General features: G+C 37.8%; 1 protein-coding gene across 3 annotated transcripts in view; it reads right to left on the bottom strand.

Annotated features, from left to right (window-relative positions):
* Positions 1-16,159, bottom strand: part of USP12 (ubiquitin specific peptidase 12) — a 38,830-nt gene that overhangs the window by 21,201 nt on the left and 1,470 nt on the right. For all 3 annotated transcript variants that reach the window (XR_010371185.1, XM_064441108.1, XM_064441109.1), the window contains exon 2: positions 3,946-4,026. Coding sequence is in view for 2 of the 3 variants with exons in the window: in XM_064441108.1 (XP_064297178.1) it covers positions 3,946-4,026 (81 nt within the window). In the remaining variant the exon portion in view is untranslated. The remainder of the gene's footprint in view (positions 1-3,945; positions 4,027-16,159) is intronic.

Raw genomic sequence — 16,159 nt, 5'->3', positions numbered from 1 at the left:
GCAAGCAGATTAAGTACATAAAAGGTTTTCTTCAATCAAATTCAGAAAGACAATAGGCAATAGAAGAGTTTGAAAACAAACTCCTGAAGAAATATTATTTACATTTGTTTTATATCTAAAGCATCAAACTTCACCACTTCAAAACCTAAAATATTTTTAAAATAAAAGCTTCTAATCATAACAAAATTATAATGGTACATGTACTAAATAACAACAGGGAAAATGTGGGGAGGTTTCTAGACTAAGCAAATAGGGAATTGGTTACACGAATAAAGGCTGGTCTTACCACCATTATTACTTCAATTCCCATCTTTGACTCCAGTACAAAAGCACACTTCTCCTTCAGAAAATGCCTAAGACCTTCCTCCAGTCTCCCCATCCTCGCACCTCCTACTGAACACCTATACTTCACTAATTCTGCATCTTCAGTACTCAGCTCTCCTGCTAACCTGGCCAACAGATGCTTTCCTTCTTCCCTCACTTTACAGCTAGTGCTGCCTCAGAGGCATAATGCTTGCAAGAAGATGTGCCAGCACAGCACTGTATAGTATGTTTGCAACCATAATCTGTATGTTTTCTAGTGACAGTGTAAACACTCCAACACCACTCTGAAATATGAAAATGCACAGCACTGGAAGCCCATCAAACTGTTCAAAACAAGAAGGATATTTAGCTAGCTTTAGATTTCAGCTAGCTTTATTCAAAATATAATTGTAGGAAGATGAAACGCTTGTGAAGTCTGCCTCAGAATAACAGTAGAAAATGCTAAGACAGACCATCGTTGTAATTTTGTATCTTAAATTGTCAGCCCGTACAGGCTACTGAAACTCCTCTGTCTCATTCAGAGGAAGGTAATGGAGATGATAGAGAGTTATTGTAACCTATGTTTCAACTGGTTTATTGATTGCTGCCTTGTTTCTGTGAGGATCATCTTAAGATGTGCATAGAAAACTTAAAAAAAAAAAAAGATTTCCTCATTTTTTTGGTCCTTATTGTTCTTCTGTTCGAAGTTTTGAGAAATTATATTATTTCCTTTCATAAAAATACTGCAGTCTGTATGTTTCCCACATGCATCTCTCTTTTTAAGTCTGAAATCGAAGTTGAAACACTCAAACCTGTGTGGAAATAAAAAATAAAATAGACAATGCAACAAAACACCACACACTCACTAAGGCTTATAGCCTTATAGTTTGCTATAGTTTACTCTTCTAATGCAAGATACAGCTGGAAAGAAACTTGGTTGTTGAACCCCACAGATCTACAAAACCAAACAAGAGACCTACAAGAACTTAGATCTGCTCAGAACACCGTCTGCGTGCAGCACTAGGGTTCCTCCCAGCTCTGATGCACTGGCAGCTCTGACAACGTTTATTTGCTGCAATGGGCCATGCCAGTAAATAGGATTTCTCCAAAACAAACAGCTCCATTGCAAGAGACTGAATAACCAAACTTTCTGCTCCAGAAGTCTGGTAAACTGCTGAAGAGCTACCAGAGTACCTCTTATGAGATTAAAGTGTTCATTATTTCATACTCAATGGGTAAAATAACTGATTTAATTTGTGAAGCACAGAGACTTGAATAGTTTGCATTATCGCACTGTAGAGGTAAAGAATGACAGGCAGACTTACTTGATGTTCCTGTGCATGGGACATCATATTACTCATATTTTCATCTTACCACTTATCTTAAATATTTCCTGCTGATTTAGTGAATGGTATTGTCCTTTCAAACCCAAGCTGAATTTTCCATTTAGAGCTTTCATTGACAGAATCAAACATCCCATCAACCATCTGGTCTTCCATATGCTTCCCATAATGGCCCTTTCTTAATTCTTCTTTTACCTCTCAAATTGTTCTTTCAGGACACCCTCTGAATAATCCCTAGATTCCACCACAAAGCTGGAGAGGAGATAAGAGTGCTTCTACCTTCTCTTCTTTTATACTACCCCTGGATAAATGCTATGTTTACCATCGACAGATCTCTATTTCAGAATTGTCACCTTTATCTAAAATCCTGACCTACATTCCAGACATCTCAAATGGCTAGCTATCACACAGTTAGAAGCGAGCTATTGATTTCCACATTATCTATGTTTTTTCCATTACTCTGGACAAAGTTAGGACAAACAAAATCGATAAACAAATTAGAAAAATTTAGCAGTAAATGTTAATAAACCTCTCAGAACTTAGCTTCTTTTAATTGCCATAAAACAATTAGAGAAATCAATGCAGGCAAAAATTGTGATTTCTGTCTCTTTTCAATCTAATAGTACTCCTAATTTATTATCTAATTATCTAATATTTCTTTTAATTACCATTAGCTCTGTCATTCTTTCTGAAGGCCACTGGCCATAGTTTTCTAATGAAGAGGTCACTACCTTTCCTTTTCCTGATAGAATTAAATTCTGCAAGCTTGTTACACATTTATGGCATATACATACAGTGTTTATAAACACAATCTGTATAACAGATCTGAAAACCATCCAAGCAACAATATGACTGAATTTCCTCAGCCAACCACTATACCTGAAAAACACAGCACCAATGCACCATAGATGTAATGGGATCCCATTTTACTATTCGTTACAATTCAAAGAATTTTGGTCCATAAAACTTAATTGTTTGAATCTAAAATAAGCAACATTCCGGTACTACATAGAAAGCTAACAGCACTCTGACATATCTTAGCAGCCTGCCTCTTACGTGTATGGTTGAGGGCAATGACTTAAAGACAGATCTCCCCTCAAATTTCCTACGCCCTCTGGACTACAGAAAGCCAAAATTTGTTGATATTCGTTATATATTAGGAAGACTGTCCTTTAATGAAACTTTTCTTAAGGGTACCAAATATGTAAAACTTCAAGATTAGGCATATAATACAATTTTACTGTTAAGTCTTAAATCCTCTCTGGTCTTGGAGAAGAAATTAGGAAACAGGTTATCTGTCAACAGAGTAACAGATTTGAGAAAAGAACAGCTTTGATGGAAAGCCTAAGCTCTGCAACAGAACTAACAACAAGCATTAACAGTTAAACTACTGTATTTCCTCTCTTCAGAGAAACAACATGTCATTTCAAAGGTATTTTAACTTTGATGAGAAAGGAAAAAAAAAATCACAAATTTAAGTCATGGCATTTGCGATGCATGAAGTCAGCTTATCAGTAATAGCGGTTACTGACTGCACAGTGTATACTCAGATTGCAGACTCTTAGACTACGTCAGTGCTAAGAACCTAGAGGTAGAGACATATGTTATAGTAGCAGGACAGCATTAGGAGTAATTAGTTCCATTAAGGAATGCAAGATGATAGCTCTTGATAAATCAACTTGGTTTAAATATGCACTTTCTGAAGCCCCAATAAAGAAAATAATTTAATACTTTATTTCAGAAAAACGCGATTTGTAACAAGATATACTTTTCATGTGTAATACCAGAAATTAAAATTTATATTATTCGTTAAAACTAATGATTGAATCAAACAATTCAGTGTGTTTTTTCCACCATTGCTTTCCCCTTTGGTATCAGTATTTTTAAAAATCTTAATACAAATACCAGATGTGAATACTTCATATTAACAACAGACTTTCACAGATTTTTTTCTTTTATTGTATTTATTCACTTAGATTGGCATATGATGAACTAAAAGCTACATATTTTAAACAGCTTTTTATTAAGGCTTATACATTTTAATAGAAAGAAAGTTATTTTAAAAATACCCCACAATTAGTTGAATGAAATAAAAATATTAAATAAACAGTCCAATTTCAACAATTATTTCAGTAGCATATTTCAACAAGTACACTGAATATTGAAACACATTTCAATAAGTCTTATATTCAACGACTCTATCTTTCAGTGTTGTAATTATTCACTCAGCTGCAGCCTTGTAATTTAACAAATCCACTTGTGGCATTTCCAAGCAATGAAGTTATGGACAGAAACTTACATTAACCAAACCAAAATAGTGCTCATTGACTGGAAATTGTTCCGGACCAATCTCTTTCTCCAAAGCTGAGGCATTGGCGCCCTAGAAGAATCAAAAGCAGTAAAATATTAGTGTTGCAGCTACGTACACAGTGAACTTAACTAGTTCAGGCAAAAAAAAGAATCAAGTTTTTTGACAAGGATAAATGACCAAAACCAACCAACCAACCAAAAAATCCCCCCAAACCCCTGATCACAACTACAGACCTTGCTAACACCAAACCAGTATCTTCAAATCTCAGACCATAAGACTTTGGGTTTACTAAAGTAACTTACACGGAAGCTCTCTCTAGTCAGGAGGGAGGAAAACAAAAAGAAATAAGACTAAGTATTGAAAACAGATGAAACAGCTTCCTGTCTGTGCCCTGGAGAGCGGGGAGAAGGTAGAGTTTGTGACCCAGCCCAGCAATCATACGTGGCAAATCAACCACAGTTGTTTATTTAGTCTATTGCTTAATGCAAAGACAAGCTCGTAAGCAGGATAACAATAGCCATGAATGCAGAAAAATCAGCCCTTTGAGTTCTCTGTTGATTTGCACTCTCAGGATGTTTAGATCGTCCACAAAACCATTTCACACAGGTCTTAAAGCAGACAGCACGTCTTCTGTGCTGTTAACTTGATACTTACATACTTATTATAAAGAACCTAACGCTCTTTCACTAGAAGAAAACATAATCCAAAATACCTTAGAGATGTGTTTCCAAATATGTTCTGTTCAAAAACATCTCAAAGTAAGTTATATCATTTTCATGTATTTTCATGCAAGTACACTGTTGTGATGTTCTGTATTATTTTCAGAGTGGAGCTTCTTTAATAACAACTGCATTAATGCAGTGTTGCAAAGCAGGTAATATAAGGCCAAATGATGAGCTCCTCTTAACAAGTGTAATTTTCATACTGTGCAGCAAATTTCAGGAAAAGTTAAGAAATGAAGAACGTTCATAGGAAGCAGACTCATCTGTTCCACTTACACTGAAACTATAAAATGTTCAAAGTGCTTTGCTAAATACCTTGAACTTTGCAAAATTAAAAGACAACACAGTACAGCTAGTGTTGGTATACATTACAAATACTGCAGCCTTCACCCGACAAATCTGTTGGGTCTGATCCTCAAAAAGAAGTCAGAGAAGGTAACTTTGGTTACTCTGTGGTTCCAACTGATGACTGCTGACTGAACCAGAGCAATAAACATTGGGTTTTGAAGGGAATAAAGGGGTTTTATTTAGAGGCAGAAAAACTACTCTCAAAAATTCAGGGAACAAAAAACCCTAGCTTTCTATGAGTTCTTATACTGATTGCTTTTAGAGAAAAGCACATGTATCCAAATCTAAACCCCTTTTGTTGCATACAACAACACTGATATATATCCTCTATCAAACTAGTATGTGAGCATGAATATTCCAGTCTGAAGTCAGGCGTAACTGAAGCTAAAATAGCACATAGTATACAGCAAAGAATTTTAAAACAGATGTGACTCCTTCCCAACAAGTTCTTTCTTTACACCAAACATGTAGCAAAGAGCCCTGGACTTTGCAACAATAAAATTAAATCAAAATCACAAACTGCATTAAAAACAGCACACAGGATTTCACAGATTAAGTACAGATGAGGGAAGGGGGATAGAATTAAAATTAGGACTGTATCAAAGTGTATAAAATTAAAATGAAACTCAATTACGTGGTATCTTCCATGACATGACTGTGGTAGTGCAGAACTTAAGAGTGGTTACACAGTCTAGTTTAGTAGTTCTGAAACTGGAAACACATGGTCAAATGCCCATTAGGAGGTAACCGCTTTAAGTAGAATAGAGCAAGAGATAGTGTAACTCCACACTTGAGACAGTACAGCTCTACTCCATCCACAACGTGGCCCCAGCTGCTTTTTCATCAGTCATATCCCCTTCAATTACAATAAAGCCTCTCCTTTACTGGGGATTTTGCTGCAGGGCTTACTACTTTAGAAGCTGTTCTCAAACGGCAATGTTGGTGGTAATGAAAAGGGGTATAAACCCTCATTTAAGATTAAAGCACTCCATGACTTCTGAATATTTAGTTTTGCAGCCTTATTGAAATACACCCATGAGCTCTGGCAAGGTGGATATCATTTACAAATAAACTAGAAAAAAAAGGAACTGTGGAGGCCTTTCTATCCTATTATTAAAATCTCTACTTCTTTAAAAAGAAATAAATCCAAGAGCAGGTTTTTAGGAAATTCTTTCTCTTTTCGAAGCTAGGGTGGAGTAACTGCTTTATTCTATCTTTGGAAGGAAGAATATTATGGTATAAACTTTGATGTTTCTGTTCTGTACAGACCTGAACACTGCATTTAGTTTTCTAGCACAATAAAGATCCTGACTTTGCAGTTAGAAGGACGTGCTAAGATACTCCAATATAGTTATGGTTTTCTGATTATTCAAGGCTGTTTCATTCAAGGCTTAGACTTTCACATGATTTCAAAGCATGGCTTTGCCTAAGTTTGAATGCAGTTGTTTATGAAAGTTTTATTACTACAAACCAACATGTTTTACACTGGTATAAAACTGAGACTTCCTTCTACCGCTCTCTTTTTATCTATCATAAAGGATGTTATTCCTCCCCCCAAAGTAATAATTTATACTGTGTACAGCGTGTTGGTTGCAGAGAGCAAAAACGCAGTATGCAGCAGGGACTTGAAAGAGTATGCTAAAATTAATGTTCACACCTGACCCACAAAAGCTATTTTGAAACCTAACTATCCCTTGCTACAAAAGGTTTCCCATTCAGCATTACAGTACACATCATCAGCCCCAGCTGCCTCTTCCACTATGTAAATACAGATGCAGAGCAGAAACACTGTGACACCACCAACTAATATGGTGCCATATCGTCTTTTGGACAAGACGACAGAAGAGGTTTAAGGCAGAAGTGGAGTCTATCTCCTTCCATCTCTTTTAAGATGGACTTAGTGGGCTTGGGATCTAGACTTGGGAGATTTCAGCCCGCGACGTATGCTGCAGAATATAGAATGTCTTCCTCTGCCACTGAACTGGGAGGTGGCAAGATCCCAAAGTGAACCCCTCATTTTTGGTGCTCACTGAACAACCCGTACAATAGGTGCTCAGTCCCCACACAGCAACCTGGCTTTGACACTGCGCAGCAGACAGAAAGGAACATCACCAACTTTGGTCAGTACACCCACCTCCAGCTTCCCTACCCTTCTGAGCAGAAGCACACATGGTCATTACCCAGAAGAAGGAAGGAACAGAGACACAACGTAAGTCCAAAAAAGCTAATACTGCAATAGTACTGGCATTTACCAGTTTTTGCATCATATTAGTGTAAAACCTATATATCACCAAACACTGCCTTACATTACCCCCGTTCCAGCACAGAGATAATTGTACAGGCATACAGAACATGTATTTGTCCTAATTAACACAATACCGCTTATAAAGGGGAAAGGTCAGCAACTAAGGTACATATACAAATACACAATATGAAATCAAGATTTGCTTAACTTTTTTGTGGTATTGAATTTGATTCTGGAAAAAAATGTTGAAATATCAATGATTATAAAAGAGTGTTCTCACACATAATGAAAGTCAGGTGTAAAGCTGAACACCGTACACTTCATCCTATGTTTAACTTCACACTGATAGGAAATAAATCATGAATAATCTTGAGTAAACCATGTTCAAAATCAGTTGAACATTTATTGCTTATCTCTCCCACCAAGTTAAAGGCTATATTATTGGATTTATCAAAGATCCCCTTAGATGCTAATTTCTTAGTGAAGGGATATGAATCCATGTTTACCACGGAAGGCCCTTAATTAAGTTTCTCAATTTCTATTTTCAAAAGACCTCCAGGTTTCTATAAATTAACACATTTATCATTGACCAAATGAGTGTTTTATTTCATTTCAGTGGAATCAAAGCCCACAAAACACAGTGTAGCATCTTTTAATTTAGTACAGTTGAATTTTCCTGATTTTCAAGTTTTACAGATATACATTCTCCCACAGTTCTAAAACAAACTAAAAGAACCCTGACATTCTATATTTCAATGGAAAAGACAGGGGGAAAATATGAACTGCAGACATATGATGGGGTTGGTTGGTTGTTTGTTTAGTTTTTCACTTGCTAAAGCAATAATATTGTTAAATGCAATTTCCTATTTTATCATTGCCTTTTCTCACTGCCTCAAAGTTCACACTATTGCGGTGCTACATGTCGAACTAGTACTCCTGAGACATACTAACAGCTAACATATGGATAAGCTAATTGGAGCCAATCTGTAAAGCAAATCAGCTGTGCTTACGATCTAAAACACGCTTTGGGTTTCAGAGGGGTTTTGCCAGATTAGTTCTAGGCTGGCTCTCTGACTGAACACCCAGCTGCAGCTGAACTACGTTGCTTGACTGAGGTTCCTCCAAAGGAAATTTAATTTGTGCGCTCTAAGACCACTCCAAGATGCAAACCAAATTACGGTAAATTGGGATGCCTGGGAGAATCACTTCAGAATTGCACACACCTTACCTGAACTAAAACACTAATGAAAATTCACCCAGCTCTCGTCAACGTCAAAAAAAAGCCACCCTATATTAAAAGTACTGCCTAAAAACATGTCAGCAAGCAGACAAACAACTGTGGTTTTAAAGTGTCCTACCTTCTTGTTATCATACAACCTAGTAGGCAGCATTTCTCTTACAAAGACTTGATTCATAACCAGCCTAATGTTCATTGAAGATTACACTGGTGTTAGTCTTATTGGGGTGGGAGAGGGGGGGTTTCATCTATGCCTTTCTAGAATAAATATCAGTTGATAACTTGGTGGGTCATCTTTTCAGTAGTTTGCTGTAACAGCTTTATTCTCTAGCATTACCGAGTTGTGAACTTCCTGAGTAAAACAAAAAATTTCACCTTTAAAAGAAATTTCTTATCTCAAAACTTACATTTGTTGTCAAAATTCTTAAGATCCATTTATCCCTTCATACATGCACTATGCTAGATCCTTCCCTACAGTGCTCTCTACCTCCCTCAAGAAGCGAGGAACAATAAAAGGTGACTCACATAAGTAAACCATGTTCCACAGGTATATGTAAGTCCAATTTTTTAAACATGACCTTAGCTATAGGTAAGTGAACACCACCACCACCACCACCCACAAAACAGAACTTTTATTCTTCCTAGTGACAGAAAGGAATTACAAGTAAAACAGAAACTCAGTAACCAGGAATAGCAATATTTTCCTAAACAAGAATAAAACATTACAAATGCAAAATTATTTACAATTAGCAAAAATAAACCTCAGTATAGAAGCACTCATTTACTAGTGGTTTCACTTTTTTTTTGCCACGTATTAGAAGACTCTTGTCTGTGCCACTAGTGAAGGTATACAGAATTTCATAGCCTATATTAATTAATGCACTGTAACTGATGGAATCTTCTGTTAAAGAAGAAATACGTAATTCTACTCTTCCAGTTATGTTTTACCAGAATATGTGAATTCCTACTTTTCCATGTACTTATATGAATCAGAATTAGGAGCAAACAGAATAGCTATATTAAATCAGTTTATATCTGTTGTTTCGACTGCAGCCAAAACAGAAACACATTTCTTTTGCTGCTGTTTCTAGCCCAGGAAGCAGAAGTGAAATATGCTGAGTGGGATTCAATAATCCATGTTGTTCATTTATTTGCAGAAGAACACACATTAGTAACACGCAACTTGATAATCTAACCATGAAATATTTGAATAGTTTCAGTTCATATTTTTAAGATACTTACAAATACTGTTATTTTCTTAACTAATTAGTTTAAGGCATAGTCCTGTATATTTTAATCATGTGCAGCTAAGACAAAAGGCATTTTATTGAGTACAAAGCAAAACCAACTCTGCCTGGGCAAGAAAAACTGCACAAAATTACCTTCTTTTCACATTTGGTATGTCTACCACATCCATCTTTTTGAGACCCACCGAGCACACACAATATATTTCCTTCACAGCAACTACAAATAGTCATGCTTCCTTCTGGTTTGAATACTGAAGTCAAAGATAAGTTGCTCTCACATATGAAGCTGAGACTCAGAGAATTAGGGCTCTGGGCTTGGCTGTTTTGTGGAATGGATATTCAAAACATGAAAGTATGTAATGATACTTCTACAATTCCTCCTAATTGCTGCCAGACTTAAAATGGCTTTGTCTACTACCTGCCCAATACAGAATGAAATCATATTGCTAAAAGCTAAAATACTGCTGTGGTGGATTGACCCTGGCTGGATGCCAGGTGCCCACCAAAGCTGCTCTATCACTCCCGTCCTCAACTGGACAGGGGGGAAAGAATATAACAAAAGGCTCATTCAGCAATTACTATCATGGGCAAAACAGACTGACTTGGGGGAAAATTAAATTAATTTTTGCCAATGAAAAGTCAGAGTAGGGTAATGAGAAAATAAAAACAAATCTTAATAACACCTTCCCCTCACCCCTCCCTTCTTCCAGGGCTCAGCTTCATTCCCAATTTCTCTACCTCCTCCCCCCGAGCGGCACAGGGGGACGGGGAATGGGGGTTGGGGTCAGTTCATCACACAGTATCTCTGCTGCTCCTTCCTCCTCAGGGGGAGGACTCCTCACACTCTTCCCCTGCGCCAGCATGGGGGTTCCTCCCACAGGAGACAGTCCTCCACGCGCTTCTCTAACATGGGTCCTTCTCACAGGCTTGCAGTTCTTCATGAACTGCTCCAGCAGTGACCCCACAGGGTCACAAGTCCTGCCAGCAAACATGCTCCAGCGTGGGCTCCTCTCTCCATGGGGACATAGGTCCTGCCAGGAGCCTGCTCCAGCACAGGCCCTCCACGGGATCACAGCCTTCTTTGGGAAGATCCACCCACTCCAGCATGGGGTCCTTCATGGGCTGCAGGGGGACAGCCTGCCTCACCATGGTCTTCACCACGGGCTGCAGGGGAATGTCTGCTCCAGGGCCTGGAGCACCTCCTCCCCCTCCTCCTTCACTGACCTTGGTGCCTGCAGGGTTGTTTCCTCTCACATATTCTCACTCCTCTCTCTGGCTGCTGTCATGCAGCAGTGTTTCCCATTCTAAAATACATTACCCCAGAGGCGCTGCCACTGTCACCTATGCACTCAGCCTTGGCCAGCGGCACGTCTGTCTTGGAGACGGCTGGCATGGGCTCTATTGGGCACAGAGGGAGCTTCTGGCATCTTCTGACAGAAGGCACCCCTGCTACCAAAACCTTACCGTGCAATACACTGCCAACATGATAAACTGTATTTATACTGATAGTTCCAGAAAATTCCTGGTGTAACCCTGTTTATGATATCAGGTGCCTTTGCTTCAGTCTCCTCTGTTCAGATGGATTTTCAGTATCATCTGTGCAACACATCTCATAATGACACTTATTAAGGGGGGTCCCAAAAGATCAAAATTATTACCTTCAGGGACTTTTAGTTAAAGGTTGAATTACACTAGCAGACAAGACAGGAAGTCCGTGAGATGTATTTAAAAGAGGATCTGACAGTGTCCTTAGAAATCTTTCACTGCCTAGAAAGTACAGACAACTATAAGCATTATATTTACCTTTTAGAAAACTCAGACTCACCTAATCACTAAAAACACAGATGGGGAGAGAAAAAAACAAAACAAAACACATTTGCTCAACTGCTTTTGTTGATAAACTGCACAAAACCCACAAAATTCCTGTTTCATAAAAAGAAGTATGTTGCTTTTGTAATTTCACATTTTCATGGAATTATAAAAAGAATTTGAGTTATGAAAAATGGTAAAAATGTTTTCCAGTTCTGGTCTACTTATGTTAGTACACCATTCTGGTTCTATGCTACATAAAGATCTAGACTATTTTTTTTCCCCTCAACTAAAACCTCAGATAGACCTTATTGAAATAAATAATTTGTTAAAAGCATTTAACTTTAGCAAACTTCCTAAGCTAGGAAAACAAAAGTTACCCCGTATATAGGGCTTTTATACACCTCTTTTCTTCAAATAATTTGAAATAGAAACATAGACAATATCAATAATGGACAGACATTCTCTTACCACATTTTTACAGAATCATTCCCAGGAGCTTTAATGCAAATTAGTTGCTTCAGTAGTTTAAAAAGTAAATACAAAGACTATTTAAGTCACCAATCTAAATATTCAAGCTTTTCTAGTAATAGGATCAGTTATTCCCACTGACACAGGTAAAAATTTCTGTCGGCAAGACTAGAGTCCAGGTTTATATTTCATTGTTTCTTTGTGCTTAGAACTTGCATGATGAATATATGTATACATACAGGTAAAAAGAAAAAGGAACATTTATATAATTGAAATTATCCAACTAAGTAATATACCAACTAAATAACTCTCTGTGCTGGTATAAATATCGGTTTACAGCTATACAGCTTCAGGAGTTTTTCCTTCATGTGTCATATTTGGCATTGTTTAATATTAATTTAGAGTCAAACTCATATTTTGATGTAAATTTCCCTACTTATTCAAATTTTGATGTATATTTCAGTTGTACATTTTTGATGTAAATTTAACAAGTTTGTCTAAATTAATTAGTATACTAAGCAGTGCCACAAACCCAGTATTTTAAAGAGCAAATGTGCAGACTCATCTTCTATTACCAACTGTAGCATGCTACATCTACAAAAATTAAGATGACACATGCCACAATCATGCTTCAGTCTTAGTGTTGTATTTATCACAAAGTACTCTCCTGATAACAACTCCCAACAGATGAGTGAACCTCCTTACTGTGGTTTAAGTTCTTACCCCAACTGCCCAACAAATACTTCTCCAAAATGTAATGCTCTTGCAACAGAATCACCACAACAGAACACGTGCCTGAACACTCCAGTCCACTGATCAAGGCAGATTGAGGTCATGATGCCAGAGTGAAATGCAGTGGCTGAGACACAGCACATGTTCCTTCTTGCCAACTCTGCTACATGAGCAAGTCAGACAGCTGGATAAAGGAATACCATAATGCTATTTTCTCTGTGATACTTTAGTCCTCTCCTCCTCTTTCTCTTCTATTACCTCCTCACTTTGAAGCTGTTTTTCCACAACTTACTCTCCTTGCTGTAACTCTCAATTCTCACTTCTTCCAGCATGACTCCTGTACACTTTCCTGTGCAATCCGTTAAACTGATCATCAATTAATGTTTAGGAATTATAATTTATGCTTCAGAGGAGACAGTGCAATTAGAAGGAACAGGAGTGAGTACATCATAGCCATTTCTGGCTGACTGCAAACTCTGGCAAACATCAATTTACATTAAGTGCAGATTTCACAATCAGGTTTGAAAACCCTATTGAAAAAAAAATTCCTTAAGCAGTAATGAAGTCCATATATGTTTACCTATCTCACAGTTAGTTACAAAATCTTCCAGTAGGAAACTGTAATCAAGTGTGTTTCTAAAGCCTCGCTGCTATGACATCTGAGGTAGGTGCACTGCAACCTTCCCGCAGCTGGCCACTTACAGGGTCTGTTTCCTCTAAGCTGCCTTTTTTCTCCCCACATGCTTGTTAGAACTTAAGTACCTCCAAGACCTCTTCACCCTTGTCAAATGTGACTGACACGGGCAAAAGGGTACTGTCAGCAGTACCCTTAGATGGGAGACAGGCAGGAAAAGGACAACAGCCAGCCATTCAGCATGATTCCAAAAGTCTTACTCCTTTCAAAAACAAAATGAAAATTTCGATTATAAGATCGGCACAACCTTCTCATGCAGAACACACACCATACAATCCACATCTAGCTACAAACTGTATTTTATGTCAGTGTTGGGGGGCTGAATCGATCACTGAAGACATTCAGTGACAATGACCCTGTTTATAAGATTATAAACTGGCAGACAGAGAAGGGAACACACAGGCAAATACCTGAAACATGAAGAAAAGATTTCCCTGCCTAGTGCTACAACTTTTCTAGGTTAGTACCAGGTTTAAATTTCATTAAACTTTTTCAGGTTGTGCTAATATAATCAACCAGTTTCTAGAAGACACACTGAAAAACAAGTGCTACTACCTTTACAACTTCCTTCTGTATGTCTGAGACTGATGTCTTTGTAGCTTTTTGTAGCTTTTAAGCTACAAAGATAATTTCGGTCTTCACTTCAGCTAGTGTAAGACTTGATACCTTTCAACTGCTGGCAAGTGTTTGCTGGATTCTAGACAACAGAAGCAAAAGCCAGAAGCCCTAGATTCAATCTCTGTTTTATGGTGAGTATACCTTGGGGCACATTATCACTGCAGTTAGCATGGGTTCCTTTACTATTTCTCAGCCATGCATAAAAACCCCATCTAATTCAGTCAGGTAAGACTTTGCAGTTTAATGCATGGATGACGGTAAAAGACCAAGTTTGACTTCTACTGCAAAGATGTTTAAAAAAAAAAACCAACAGACCACACACTTTTAACCTCATCCATTTTGCAACATGAACAACTAACTAAACCACCCAAAGGCAAAGGTATTTTCAAGTGTTTTTCCACAATCTCCAACCATGTAATTAAGACTTACTACAGCACAAGGAACCACAGGAGTAGTGATGTAGGGCAAAGAAGTCCAAGAAAGCTCAAATGGGATACAACATTAGGTGACAGGAGTACAGGAAGAGCTCTGTCATCTCTGGTATGAACACCGGAGTATAGATAAATGAACTAATGAAGCACACAGAAGTAGTAACCCTTGGTAGACAGAATGTGCTTTTGTAAGACCATTTTAAAAGGCACCGTGGCTAACAAACTAAAAATACTGGATAACACTCTTCACTGTACCCACACAACCTGCCAGTACTGTAAAACATAATATATTGCTTTCTAATATTCAGAGCTTGAACAGCAAGGATAAGATGCATAAAATATAAGTGAGTCAGCAGAAGTGAAATTTGAATTTGGATACAAAAAAGGAAGTAATGAAATGCAGGACAGCAACGAAGAGCTTCTTCAACATAGCTCCAGACTGCTCTGTTACAGACTGCAAGTGTACGGGTATGTTAGGTTTGTGTAGGCACAAAGTGTCTCTTAAGAAAAATTTCCTGTTACTGGTTTTGTACTAACCAAACATGAGAAGAGAAGCAACAGCCTGAGAGTTTTTGTAAGAGACATGGGGAAAGGCAAGAAAACCCTGTAAGAATTTTTAGGAAGTTGTCTGGCAGTTTATCAAACAGTGGGTTGATGCAAAGAAGAATTGCCAGAAAAAAACAGTATTACTCAGCAATTATATTCCTTTTTAGTTTTCCAAAATATATGCTTAAACATGAGTATATGACTCTTGTTAAAATTAAGAAGATCTGCCCAACCATAACCACATTGCTGTAAACAACTCCACAGGAAATACCAAGTGCTTATTCACACTATCTTTACTGAAATGTTTTTAAGCACAATCTTATATTATCTATTAAGTGCTTATCCTATACTAGCTGTCCCATCTCACTGTACTATTAAAGCTCATGCATCAGAAAGAAACAGGAAAAATCTCATGCCTGGAGTTTATCCACCCCAGTGCACACGATTATGACTGCACAGATAATAACACCTAATTGCCCTCAGAATTTCAGCCTCATGGATATAGACACTTCAGTTAATCATAAGAAGATTTTTAGTAGAAAAAATTGTTTCAGGATTGACCTAAATGTCAGTGACATAATGTCATTTCTAATAACCACACATATAGCATAATCTTAGACTAGCTGCTTGGCCACTCCAGACCTACCCCTTCTATGCTGCCCAGAAGCAGGAAAGTGAGGTCCCATACTGGACGTAAGTCAAGAGGCCAGCAGTGAATTTATGTTGACACAAAGGCGAGTGGTCAACTGTGGGTGAAAACATGTTAGCTAGAACTGAAAAAAAAAACCAAGATCATCCTAGCTCAAGGATCAATCACATTGATCCCTCAACAGTCTAACCTAAAATCCAACTACTTTGGTGAACAAAAACTCCTGAAGTTCATGGTATATGCCCCCACAGCACTTGGCCATATAAAGATCTTGGTATGTATGCAGCTCATGAATTCAAGAAGTCACTCTCTAAGTCCAGATGAAAAGATGTGATCTCCCGTATCACAAAAAACATTACGCCAGCTGACTGACAACTACTTGAGCAATCTCACCCTGTGGGCTTACAGACATTCATTGAAAATTCTCATAGGCCACCTCTGAAACGTCTGTTT

This window comes from Phalacrocorax carbo, chromosome 1, assembly GCF_963921805.1.
Source record: "Phalacrocorax carbo chromosome 1, bPhaCar2.1, whole genome shotgun sequence".
NCBI lineage: Eukaryota > Metazoa > Chordata > Aves > Suliformes > Phalacrocoracidae > Phalacrocorax > Phalacrocorax carbo.
The sequence above is the reverse complement of the archived record's forward strand: the minus strand, read 5'-3'. Positions and strand labels throughout refer to the sequence as shown.